This window comes from Oncorhynchus gorbuscha, linkage group LG09, assembly GCF_021184085.1.
Source record: "Oncorhynchus gorbuscha isolate QuinsamMale2020 ecotype Even-year linkage group LG09, OgorEven_v1.0, whole genome shotgun sequence".
In the NCBI taxonomy this organism is placed as follows: domain Eukaryota; kingdom Metazoa; phylum Chordata; class Actinopteri; order Salmoniformes; family Salmonidae; genus Oncorhynchus; species Oncorhynchus gorbuscha.
Genome location: NC_060181.1, coordinates 35,185,691 through 35,199,265, shown reverse-complemented (window position 1 = coordinate 35,199,265; position 13,575 = coordinate 35,185,691). Strand labels below are relative to the sequence as shown.

Genomic DNA, 13,575 nt, shown 5'->3' with positions numbered 1-13,575 from the left:
CGTTCGATACATTGGTGGGACCTTTTATGTGTCTGTAAGATTCATAATGCGAGATATTACGGTGGAAATGCCTTTATGCGCAAATATTGATATAATAACCATCATATCGATGACATGGTGTGTGGTCCTCCGACTAGGACCTGGAAAACCATACAGTTTGTTAGGCTACAGATGAAAGAAATTGTGATGAACTTCTCAGGGTGATGAGTTTGATGCTCCTTTATGATAAGTATCAAGGGTCTTATTCTGGTGACATAATGATCGATGCTTGACTGTAGTTTGACAAATACAAATATTCTTATCCATAATAATCTCATCATGTAGACTAGCCTACCCGCACAGCCTGCCTGCACTGTGAGCTGTTGGGTAGAGCACACGTACTAAGACTAGAGGAGGCACATTTGCTATTTAAAGCAACAGTTTTTGTGACAAAACTATCGGTAGAGTCGATAATGCAATGGAAACATATTTAACTTTTTATTTTGTATTCGATACATGAAAACCGAAGGAAAATAATTATGTTTTGTGTGCACTACTTCATCATCACACCCTACTGGTGGGAAATTGCGCATATTTTCTTGATGCATATTTTTTTTTTTTATTCGCATGAAAATCTGTCACCAATTGGATGGAAACATAGCTACTTTCTCCAATTGTCTGGCCACCAATACATCACGGAACGATATTTTCAAACATCGTCAAATTCATTTGCAGTACACTGCAGCACTCTGACTCAGGGCTTTTCCTTTGAATTATTATAAATCGTAAACAAATAGAATTCATCATGAGGCCTGTTGCTGTAAACACCCTTTGCTTAACATCATATGTATGCCACCGCCTGTGTGTGTGTGTGTGTTTTGTCGGGTACTATTGGTGACATCTAGCCAATTAATTGTTCTGGCTATCTTTAAAGCAAAGAAAGAGGAATCGCAAGAGAACAAACAAAACATTGGCTGACTGATTGAGGGGCTGTGTTTTTGTGATGACAGCTCCTTTAAAAAAACGGGCAAATGAAATCCAGAAAAACATATATACATATTTCCCGTGGTTGAAAGCAATGCTGGTCCATGTTATAACTTAATTGTGTGATTGGGCTTTTCTATTACGTGTAATGCCTTCAGAAAGTATTCACACCCCTTGACTTTTACCACATTTTGTTGTGCTACCACATTCATTTAAAATGGATTAAATGTAGATTGTGTGTCAATGGCCTACACACAATACCCCTAGAAGGTCAATGTGGAATTAGGTTTTCAGAAATGTTTACAAATGTGCTTAACAAGTCACATAAGTTGCATGGACTCACCCTGTGCAATAAAAGCGTTCAACACACAAAAAAAACTATGACTACTTCATCTCTATACGCCACACATGCAATTATCTTGTAACGTCGGCTTCCAGCTCACACCCTCAAACACGTTGGTCCCCTGAACGCAGCTCACTCTCCAGATGCTGAATTCTAATCACCTGTTCACACACCTGTATGTCATTATCACACTATTTAGTTCAATTCTTTGCACCGGCATCACTGTGAGGTATTGTTTGTTTTGTGACACAAGTCTTTCTGAGCCCCCCAGCTCTCTGTCTCCCCTTGTGTTCATTACATATCTGTAAGGTCCCTCAGTCGAAGAGTGAATTTCAAACACAGATGTAACCACAAAGACCAGGGAGGTTTTCCAATGTCTTGCAAATAAGGGCACCTATTGGTAGATGGCTAAAAAAAACAAAGCACATATTGAATATCCTTTTGAGCATGGTGAAGTTATTTATTACACTTTGGATGGTGTATCAATACACCCAGTCTCTATAAAGATAGTCATCCTACCTAACTCTTTTGCTGGAGAGGAAGGAAACTGCTTTGGGATTTGACGAGGTCAATGGTGGCTTTAAAACAGTTACAGAGTTGAACGGCTGTTATAAGAGAATAATGAGAATAGATCAACAACATTGTAGTTACTCCACAATATTAACCTAATTGACAACGTGAAAAGAAGGACGCCTGTACAGAATAAAAATATTCCTAAACATGCAACCTGTTTGTGTCACGCCTTGGTCATTGTATTTTCTGTTTTCGTTATATATTTGGTCAGGCCAGGGTGTGACATGGGTTTTGTTATTGTATTTTCGTATTGGGGTTTGTAGTATTTGGGAACACAGACGATTTAGGGGTGTTGTATAGGCTTGGCTGCCTGAGGCGATTCTCAATCAGTCAGGTGATTCTCGTTGTCTCTGATTGGGAACCGTATTTAGGTAGCCTGAGTTTCACTGTGTATTTTGTGGGTGATTGTTCCTGTCTCTGTGTAGTGTTCACCAGATAGGCTGTAATAGGTTTCTCGTTCCGTTTGTTGTTTTTGTATATGTATTGAGTTATTTCATGTATCTTTTCGTTCATTAAAGATTATGAGTAACAAACACGCTGCATTTCGGTCCGACTCTCTTTCCACAAATGAAGAACGCCGTTACAGTTTGTAAAAAAGCACTAAAGTAACTGCAAGAAATGTGGCAAAGAAATTAACTTCATGTTCTGAATACAAAGTGTTATGTTTGTGGCAAATTCAACACAACACATCACTGAGTACTACTATTCATATTTTCAAGCTGGTGGTGGCAGCATCATGTTATGGGTATGCTTGTCATCGGCAAGGACTATGAAGTTTTTGGGGATAAAAATAAACGGAACAGAGCTAAGCACAGGCAACATCCTAGAGGAAATCCTCATTCAGTCGGCTTTCCAGCAGTTACTGGAAGACAAATTCAACTTTCAGCAGAACAATAACCTTAAACACAAGGCCAAATATACACTGTAGTTGTTCCTGAGTGGTCTAGTTAGTTTTGACTTAAATCACCTTGAAAATATAGGGCAAGACCTTAAAATAGCTGTTTAGCAATGACCAACCAACTTGACAAAGCTTGAATAGTTTAAAAAATAATGTGCGAATATTGTACAACCCAGGTGTGCAAAGCTCTTAGAGACTTACCCAGAAGGACTCACGGCCGTAATCACTGACAATGGTATTAGTTCTAACATGTATTGACTCAGGGGTGTGAATATTTGTGTAAATTAGGTATTTCTGTATTTAATTTGTCAATACATTTGCTAATATTTCAAAAGACCAAAATCACTTTCTCATTATGGGATATTGTGTGTAGATGGGTGAATCAGTTAATCCATTTTGAATTCAGGCTGTAACACAACAAAACAAAATGTGGAATAAATCAAGGGGTATGAATACTATCTGAAGGAACGGTATACGTGCAGCATGGGATACCAGAGTTCAAATGGCCTTGAGTGTTTGCTGGAGCCAGCCTTTAGTACCAGATGGTTTGCACATTTGGCACTGTTCCATTGTGCCAGGCAAGCTCAATCAAGCCCAGGTAAAGCATTTTTAATTACATTCCCGTAGATAGTAGGCTATACCACTCAACCAGCAACTTCTTTACACAAAGGGAACTTGGTAAGTGGACCCCACGTCTACCCAATCAGTGACTAAACATAAGCCGATACATCATTTCATAAGATACTGTACCTGAACTTCTCCCAATAAATGTTTTCCATTTAAGAATATTTCCACCTGTTTGTACCAACTCAACAAACCCCATATATTCGTTTTTCAAAGCAGTGTTTACCCCCAATGTTTATGTCCCATGTCGACTCAACTTTTCTCTGTGACTTAAATCCCTTAGAATGTGTTTTTTTTCTTCCTTTTATGACTTCCAGGTACTGACTTCCCCGGCTCCTTATTGTTTCTCTCTAAAGTGCCTCAGGCGAGTGTAAAAGAGATGTGTTGGGTGGCAGTACTGTGTCATCTTAAATACCTTCCGGAAGAAACCTGCCATGCCCCCTTTATCGAGTTCCCAGGTGCCTCAGAGAAATTGGAGGCTTAATTCTATAATACATCTGAAACTGTTAAGTCCCTCACAAATCCTGATTTTAATGACAATGTCCTTTATTCTCTATATTTTGGCAAGAGAAGTGACTAAGCCTACTGTATATACCCATGTCCTATGGTAACTTAAATTTGAAGCTATTCCTACTGGGATTAAATGCGCTGAGCGTCAATTCTTTGAGTTCTGTTTTTTTTTCAAATAGTCAGATGCCATTGACTACTGATCTCTGAACTTGTGGAGGACAATTGCTCTGGCCTATCTGTGATGGCATAGAAACTCACTGTAATATACAATGTGTATGTTACATTATCTAATGAAATCATTGGATTGGGCAGAGGATATTAGATTTTGCTATCATCAAAACAATACATTTAGTTCTCCACCGGTCACACTGGTGTACCTATGATACTATTTAACCAGTGATTTATGGCACATGACATACGCAACACTTATGACTATACTATGACACCTGTCATTACCAATCCATGACATTCAAGAGATTCATAATATTATTTGATTGACTGATGGTGTACGGTTTTGGGAAACTATTTGTCTGTTCAAGTAGAAGAGAGTTTGAGATTATATATTCTCTCTCATACCCCGTATTGATTTTTTTTCTCTGTGGCCCCCTGTGTCCACAACACATAACCGTCCCGTAATTGAGTTGAAAGGAGTAAACGTTTCATTCCTGAGGTCCACGAATCCCCCTGGAATCCAGTGTGTTGTGTTTCGAGGCAAAGCTATGCAAATCTGCTTAACTGTGCCTCCCGATGTTGTCGTCTGCACTGCAGGTAGCTGCATTGTGGCCTTACTTACGATTACAGCGATTTACATAGTCTAAGTGCTAGGACCGCTCTAGGATCATTAACAGAAGGGGAAGGCAGTCACCAGAAACAAACTGCTATGAGAAGACAGAGAAGCTTAACAGGCGCCGTTGTGCCAAACCCACAAGTTTCTCCACTCCGTTGTCACGTGAATCTCTTCAAAGTGCAGCTTGTTGTTTGTGGGTCCCTGTGACACATGACCTCGTTTCTGTGACTTCATTAATGCTCATTGGTGTGTGTCATCAAGAGGCCGACAGACAAAACACACAATTTGACAGTCAATAGGAGTGTCTCTAAATCAGTGATAGACAAACTACATACGAAAGGTCATGTCTTGACCACTTAAAACACAAACATTTTTCTGAGGGTCAGGTTATCTTGAAGTCGAGAATTTACATATCCACTACGAATAAATAAAAGGTATGTTTTCCTCCATGATGCTATATTGCCTTATTGAGAAAAAAAAAAAACTCAAATTTAAACAATGCAGAATCCAGGTTTAGAGTTTATTTTACAATTGCAGAAAAAAAAACAATACTTTCATGATTTAGAGGATAGAATTCTCAACAGTATTAATGATAAAACATTGAAATGTATAATTTATTGTGCATTGCATGTTTATTTTAACACACAGTACCATGCATCAGAAGAGATGGCCCGTGTAGTTATATTTAAATCATGTAAACCACAACGAAGGACTTACTTTTCATTGAAAAAGGACATGTTCTGGCTCTACAGTATATATATACTGTATATATTTATACCTATATACAGTACATAGTTATTTATTTTTTCCATATTTTCTATAAAGTGACAATAGAAAAATGCACACAGTACAAAGAATGTTGAGCGTCTGCAAATAGCAAGATATGATTACATACATTTACATTTACACATACTTGCTGATCATTTATATATTTATCAGTTTTAAAACCCTCATTTACAAGTTGAAACTGAAGCGGCACACAATAATAAAAATACAACGGGTATCAAAGCAAATATGGCAATACCACCATTAAATAATACTTGATTCGTGAAACAAATATGCAGAGAAAAGCTGAACATATTCATGAGTATTCAGTTATTTCTGCAGTTTGTCATGAGGCCTTACATATCATCCTTTAACATGTTCTACCCCATATGCAATTTGGAGGTGATCGGGAGAAGTGAGAATCTAAACGTTGAAATATCAGTGCCATTTGAGTTTATTTTAACAATCCTAATGTGTACCTCTTCATAGTAGCCCAAGTGCAGAAATCCTTCTTACTTTTTCACTTAAAATGTATTTCCAATATGATTAGTTGAAAACAACAAAAAACCTTCATATCAATCATATATTTTCAGAATTTGTGTGTTTGCGTCAATTTTTTTGTTTTGTTTAAACGTTGGTTTAATCTTAATTCACTGAAAAACATGCACAGACAAAATATCCTAAAGATCATAGAAACGATCCTCTAAATGTGTGTTGAAAAATAAAACTACAACTGAAATCCAAAAACAGAACATGGCCCAGTTCTATGACAGCAGTTACTTCGGACTGATTCCACAAAGTCTCAGTTGAGATGCAGTGCAGTATTGAGATATAGTGCAACGGTTCAGTAATCAGTCATTCCATCAGCTTCGTCCACCTCATCTAGGCTTTATCAAACTTTTCTAGTTCAGTGACAAAGACGAGGTGGTCCTCCGGCGACTTGCCGTGTGTTTTGCTAAGGTGAAGCTTGACCGCGTGCTTGCTGACAAAGGTCCGATTGCAAAGTGTGCACTGAAATACAGAGCCCGAGTCTTCCTCGGTAAGTCCCAGGGAACTGAAAGTCTTCTCTGTTATCATTCTGGTAACTGCCTGCTGCTCCCTAATGTGATCTATTGAAAGCTTGGAGAGGTCCTTCATGCTAAAGCCTAAGTGGGACTCCAAATGATTTATGTAAGAGGAAGGAGTCCTAAACTGAGAGGCACAGTCACTGCACAGAAACAGGGGTTGGCCCGAGTCAATGTTCTTCAGGAATTTTGTCCCGCCTGTCCGCCTCAGCTGGTACTTGACGTTGGCCAGCCAATGGGAGATCGTGGTCAAGGAGAGACCGGTGAACTTGCAGATGTGGACCCGCTCCTGGGGGCCTAGGTCAGTCATGACGAACTTGCCGTCAGACGTCTCCCGGAGACAGGAGGTAAACTGGGCCTGAAGGATGAGGAGGTGCTGAGGATTCCAGTTGGACTGCCGGCCTTTCCTTTTCTGGACTGCAGAGAGCTCCTCCAAGCCATCCTCGAAGGCGCTGTTGTCCGCATCAGATTTCTCTGAGATGGAGGACGGAGTGGAGGATTTGGGCGTCAGACGACCAGTCAGGTTCTTGACCATGTCGGAGATGTCCATCAAAGCATTTTGGGACGACAGAGATTCTGACAAGCTTGAGAGGATGGGTCTGTTGCTGTTATTGGTATTACAGTTGGGAGTGCTGTTTAGTGTAGCGAAGGTGCTGTTCGCAGTTAGTCCGTTAGTAACTTTGGATTTCGTCAAGTCCATGGGCTGGTCATTGTTGTCATAGAATGGATTGATTGACTGAACCGGTTTGACCTGAGTGGAGATGTTCATGGGCTTCTCCACCATGTTGTTACTGATCTTGTACAGCTTCGACAGAGGGTCTAGATAGGGGGTGGCCGTCTTTGAGGCCTTTCCCAAGTGATTGTTCATGATGGACTGCAACGCACTGAGGGGGTTGACAAAAGGCTGCTCCGGTGAGTGATCAGTGATGATTCCCAAGCTGTTACAGCTGTTTCCAACTGCCGTTTTTGGCACGTCTGTTCCGTTCTTTGTTGACAAATCTGCTTTGTTGTCTTTTGCCTCTCCCTCTCTGCTTCTAGGCTCACTCTGATCCTCTACAGCAATGTGTTTCACTGGCTTGTTGAGGCTATCCACCTTGGGTGAGCCCCTCCTCTCCTTGGACAGTGGAGAGGGTGACTTGGCAGATCTCGCTTTGAATTTATTTTCAGAAGTCTTTTCCTCCTTCTCCTTCTTCACAGTGACCTTCCCTGTGACTTTTTCCACCAGCTCTTCCATGGCCAACACATTGTTCTTGTGGCTTGGAGGTGGGGAAGGGCTGCTCGGAGAGTGGATCAGATTGCTGGAGTCAGAGGACATGATCTTCAAGCTGCTAGTGCTGAACAAGGGTTGAACCACCTGGACACTCTGCATGGAGGACTTCAAAGACCCATGGAGCTGGTAGGCAGCGTGGATGCTAGGGTAGCCAGCACCACCCCAAGTGGGCGTGCCTGTCTGGGCCTTGCTGATTGCACTTGACACAGTGAACTCTAGGGACTTCAGGATATCCAGACCTCCTTTGGGAGTCTCCTCCAGGTCTTCCTCTGTGAGATACTTGTAATGTCCAGCCTTGCCAGGTTTCTCGCATTTCTCAGGCGGATCCTCTTTCTCCTCTTTGATCTTCTTCTCTGGTTCACTCATCTCCATGTTCTCCTCATGCTCCTCCCTTTTATCTTCAGTGGAGGAGGAGTGCAAGGGAGGAGAATCAGGCTGTGACTTCACATTGGACACCGGGAGTCGTGTAGAGGTCGGAGGGAGAGGAATGGACTGTATATTTTCCTCAACCACGGGGTCAAACACCAACTGCTTCCCCTTTTTGGACGCCGAGTTGGTCACTTTCAGAAAGTGTCCTGTGACCATCATGTGGGCTGTCAGTTGTTGCAGGGTGTCGTGGGAACTCCCGCACTCCATGCATTTGAGGATCTGGGCCTTACGTGCCTCAAACTGCCAGGTGTAACTGGCGCCATTTTGGTAGCCGTAGCGGTTATTTGCTGTGACATAAGGGTTAACCACTTTCTGGTCTTTTGAGGTCTCTCCCAGGTGTACACCAGGTGTGTTGTGTACAGACTCTGGTGAGCATGGGGACATCAAGTCCTGAAATGCTCTTTTTCTGGTAGGGGGCACCAGCTTTGAGACGAGGGCTGACATGGGTTCTTTTAGAGGCACTTTCTGGTAGTGTTTTGTTTTGATCATGTGGACGCTCAGGTCCTGCAGGGATTCAAAGGAGTGTCCGCAGTACATGCACTTGAGCACCTTTTGAGCGTCCTCCTTGCCTTCCATCTCCATGAGGGAGCGCTTACGGGGCTTGGACCACCTCTTTCCCCGCTCCTCCTCCTTGTCCTTGTTGTCATCACGGTAGTGGCCCGACTCACTCATGTGCACCGTGAGCCCCACCAGTGTGTCATAGGCTCCGCTGCAATCCTTGCATCGGAACTTGCTGGCACCGGTGAACACCGGGCCGTAGAGCTTGTTGTTCTGCCGGTACAGCTGCACAGTGCTGAAGAGGCTTGGCTCGGGGAGGAGATTGTAGGGTGTATGCTGAAGAGTTTTGGCCAAAGCAGCTTGGTGCCAGTCGTAGGCCACTCCACCGGTGCTGCCAGAGTTGGTAGTATTAGCGGTGCTTGTAGCGCTAGTGTTGCTGGTAGTGCTGGCAGGGGCAGAGGTGCCACTGCTGCTGTTGGTGTGGTTATTATTGTTTACAAGGCTGTTAGCATGACTGTTAAGGATAACGTTGCTCCCCTTGTGGCTGCTTCCATTGCTGTTGCTGATCACACTGCTGACCTTGTTGCTGTTACTTCTCAGCATGTCCATGGTGATGCTGGACCAAGAGGCTTCAGAGATCAGGTTAGCATAGACGGCTTTCATCTGAGCCAGGCTGTCCTGCAGAGACAGGCCGTTGGGGACCTTCAGGTGTTCTACTTCTCCTCTGACTGCCTCCTCCTCCTCCTTATCAAGTCCGTCCTTGGAGGGAGTACTCTGGAAGTCAATAAGCTGGTCGCTGGTATCACTGAGCGGAGAGGCATAGCCGGCGTCCGGGTTGGTCCCATTGCTGTGCGGGGAGTTCTGGAAGCTGAATCGGTCCCCGGCGTCGTCATCCTCATTGCAGAGGTACTCGCCGTCATGGCCGTCTAAGGAGAGGCCGTCGTCCTGCAGGTGCTCCTCATCGATCTTGTCATCAGCCTTAAATTCCTCCTCGTCCCCGTAAGCTGAAAAACACAAGATGAGAGGAAAAAGGGACATCAGCCAACTCATCGGGGCAGAACATCCCATCAGATGTGTATAGAGATTATTGATGTGTTTATCCTGTAATGCGTGTCTGTGTTTAACGTGTGTATACCCTGCATGTCTGTGTCTCGGAGTGTGTAAGAGTGGGTGGGTGCAATGATTCTTAAGATATTTGAGTCAATAGTCCTGGAGGAGGATGCTGCTTTGCAATTATAAAAGTGGCAAACGTCCATATCTTGACGATGATAGATAGTCCCCTACACTGTGCAGCCTAACGAAGGCATCAAACAGTATGGCTCAGCAAGGGTAAAGGAGAACAAAGATGAGCAAGAGGAATATTTCCCCTGGAGTTCAAAAACTAGGGACACAAGCACAATTCTACATGATGGAAAACCGGTTCCCAAAGCAGCAGATGCATATTAATCAACAGCGAGAGTCCACTGCGTTTGACAAAAAAGGTCAGTAGCCTACATTCAGTATGTTAGAACTCTCGTGCTTTTACGTTTCAACTGCACGCTGTCACACACTCTATATGGATGTATACTGTTGAATGCAAAGCTAAAGGAAAGTTGACCGTCTTAAATCCTATCCATTTCAAATATCCAAATTATTAGACTGGCCAGGAAAAAAAAGGTGACCCCAACAGTCACAAGCCAGTTCATGTACTAAAATGGCTTCCTCTCTTCTAGATGGAGGGCACGGACTCTCCCTGACTTTGAACCAGTCTCTGCTGCCACTGTGCCACTCACACCCTTCCTGTGATGTGTGACATAGCGATAGCGGGTGAGCGTGCCAGGCCCCCGGCTGGGATGGCACAGAGTTGGCATTGGCAGTGGAAGTCCTCACAGTATGACGCGTGGAAATTGCCGGTGGACATGACATGCCATGTTGTCACCGTCCACGTTGTACTAGTTCTCAGGGAGTCGAGTGTGCCGGCTGGCGGGGAGAAGGGAAACAGTGTTACCCACAGAGGATGGGGGGGGCGTGAGTTCGGAGTATACTTTCTCCACACAGAATGACTGTCAAGGTTATATCAAGGTTTCTCTACATTTAATCATAGTACTTTTTACTATAAAAAAAAAAAAATCAGAATCGAGGAGAAACTACACATTTGACCTATATGTTTATAAAAATACATTTTTTCTTCAATAACAAAAAGACGATGTAGTCCTTATGTGGTAGTTCATCAGATAAAGGAGGATTAAATGTTTCATGAGTAACAACAGCATGGCATGTGGCTAAAGAAATAGCATTTTCCTCTGGGTTTGACACTTTTTAAGTGTTGCCAGCCTCGAAATGAGAATAATGGAACTCTTTGTCGGGGCACAAGATGAGAGAAAAATACTCCTTCCATACCATTTACTTAATGACCATTACGAAACAGGACCGAGCACTTGACAAGGCACTGCCTGTGTTGATCAGCTGCCTGAGTGGTCATCTTTAATGGCAGACAAACGACATGGGATTCCAACCCCTGTAGCCATGCAGGAATTATGGCAGAAATGTTACTTTGAGAATAATCCTATAAACACAGTGTCAACCGTCTCTCAAGTATAATTCCAGGCCCTCTGGACTCCGAGACAATGTCAGACATCAACTTTCTCTAAACTGCACTAAGTAGCAAATTAAAGAGTTGTAGAGGAACGTATTTCCGACTGTCAAACCTGTTAGAACTTGGCAATATTATATAATGTTTCATTCGATATGACAATGTGCTGCATGGTAATCGTGAAGGAGAAATGCATCGAGAAAAGGACAGAGAGAGGGAGCGAGAGAGTGAAAGAGAGACAGAGGCAGACAGATGGAGACAGAGCTCAGGCAGTTCACCTTATCCTCTCCCATAAGATGCTTGTCCAAGGTGCCAGTATCAGTCTCTAGCGAGGAGGCAGATGTGCTGTCAGCCCCAGAACAGCGTGTTGCCGCTCAGGCCCATAATCAGAGAAGACATAATACCTGATGTTTGTGAGCTGCCATTTACTGCTGCCTGGGAAAAGCTGGAGGGCCATAAGCAACTGTGACTACGGTGTGTGTGTCTCAGTCTCTCTCTGTGTCTGCGTGCGTGTGCTGGTATAAATGTGTATGAACATCCATCGCTGTGCTAGCGTGTACTGAATATGTGTAGACGTACACACAAAAGATAATACTACACTATTGCTCACATAATACCTGCAATCTATCTGTCCAATATTACAACTATGCCTACCCCAGAGCCCGACATTACACCCTTTCAAAACGAATCATATTCAAGCCAATGTCAAAAGAATATAAAAATCAACAGTCGGTGCATTGTCAAGTGCATTCCGTATTTCATTTCATTAGAGCGTTTGGTTGAGTACCTCAAAGCACTGAAAACTCCCCCATCACGCTTACTCTCTCGCCGTCTCTAAATAGCTCATCACACTAAAGAACGCACACCACCCCCAAAAAATTGCCGTCACCACTAATAGTTACCCGTAGCTCTTAATGAGTGGAATGGGTAAAGAGAGACCGCCTCGACAGAAAAGACAGACAAGACAACCTGACGTCTCTTAAAAATAAAGTCAGTCTTTTCCTGCACACACCTCAGCCCAGGACCCCCCCCCCCCCAGTCTGCTGCCTCCACCTCGACAGCCATCAAATCAAATCAAATCGGTTCTGTCACATGAGCCGAATACCGCGAAACTCTTACTTGCAAGCCCTTAACCAACGGCGCAGTTCAAGTGTCAAATCATGTATCGGTGTCAGGTGTTCGGGTCAGGGTGGTGGGTGTCAAGTGTCCACAAAACGAGCCTTTCTTTCTAAGCGAAAGAAGAAAAAACAACAACATGGAAGTCAGACATTTTTTCTTCTTCTCTCCCTCCTTTTTTTGCATCTGTGCGGAGAAAGAAAAAGAGCTCCTGGTGGCCACCGGCGGCTAATAAGGCAATCAGAGATGGGGAGATGCTGACACTACTCGTTGAGCCGCCCGCTTTCAAGCCTCACTCAGAACAATGGAGAGAGGGGCGAGGGAGGGGGAGGATTAAAAATGGGGCAGGGAAGGAAGGGGGATGCTGTTGTGGTTGTCAGTCAAGAAAAATAGAGAGAAAATAAAAAAAATAAGCCCACTTTGTGCTGTCATGGAGAATGGAAGAGGAAAAGGTTTGTAACAACAACAAAAAAAAAAGAGTGAAAAAAAGGTGCATTTAGGAGTTAGCTGACAGAGGTGTGAGCAGGAGAGTTGGTATGTCTATGGGTGGGTCTGAAATGGTAGAGGGGAAAGTATGTGAAATTGACTGTAACCTGAGGCAGCAAGACACAAAGTAGAAGGTGTGCATTTGTATGTGTGTTTGTGTCAGTGAGGGTTAGTTTGTAAGTATTTATTCCTATCTATCCACCTGGTGTGCTAGGGAGATATTCTGTGTGCATCTATCCATCAGGTGTGTCCCTGTGTGTGTGTGTGTGTGTGTGTGTGTGTGTGTGTGTGTGTGTGTGTGTGTGTGTGTGTGTGTGTGTGTGTGTGTGTGTGTGTGTGTGTGTGTGTGTGTGTGTGTGTGTCTCACTACATTCATGTGTTTCTTGTATCTGACAACCCATGTGTGTGTTTGTCACTTAAGTGTTTGTGTCAGTGTCAATGACATGTGTGTGTGTGTTAGTATGTGTGTGTCAGTGTGTGTGTGTGTCAAACACAGAGGGGACGTGTGACGGCTGTGGAAAGAAGAGGGAGAGCAGGCCATCTGCGTCCAGAGACGAGCCTGTCACTTTGGCCCGGGCTTCCTCCAGACAGGTGACACCTCGGCAGGACACTACCGGGCCTTTGCCGTCACACACACACACATGCACACGCACGAACACACACACCACCCCTAAGTG

At 43.7% G+C, this 13,575-nt stretch overlaps 1 protein-coding gene across 1 annotated transcript in view; it reads right to left on the bottom strand.

The window, feature by feature from the left end:
• Window positions 1–5,199: 5,199 nt before the first annotated feature.
• LOC124043450 (teashirt homolog 1-like) overlaps window positions 5,200–13,575 on the bottom strand; it is a 34,136-nt gene continuing 25,760 nt past the window's right edge. The window contains exon 2 of the mRNA XM_046362052.1: window positions 5,200–9,728. Within this exon, the coding sequence (XP_046218008.1) occupies window positions 6,346–9,728 (3,383 nt within the window). The 3' untranslated portion in view covers window positions 5,200–6,345. The remainder of the gene's footprint in view (window positions 9,729–13,575) is intronic.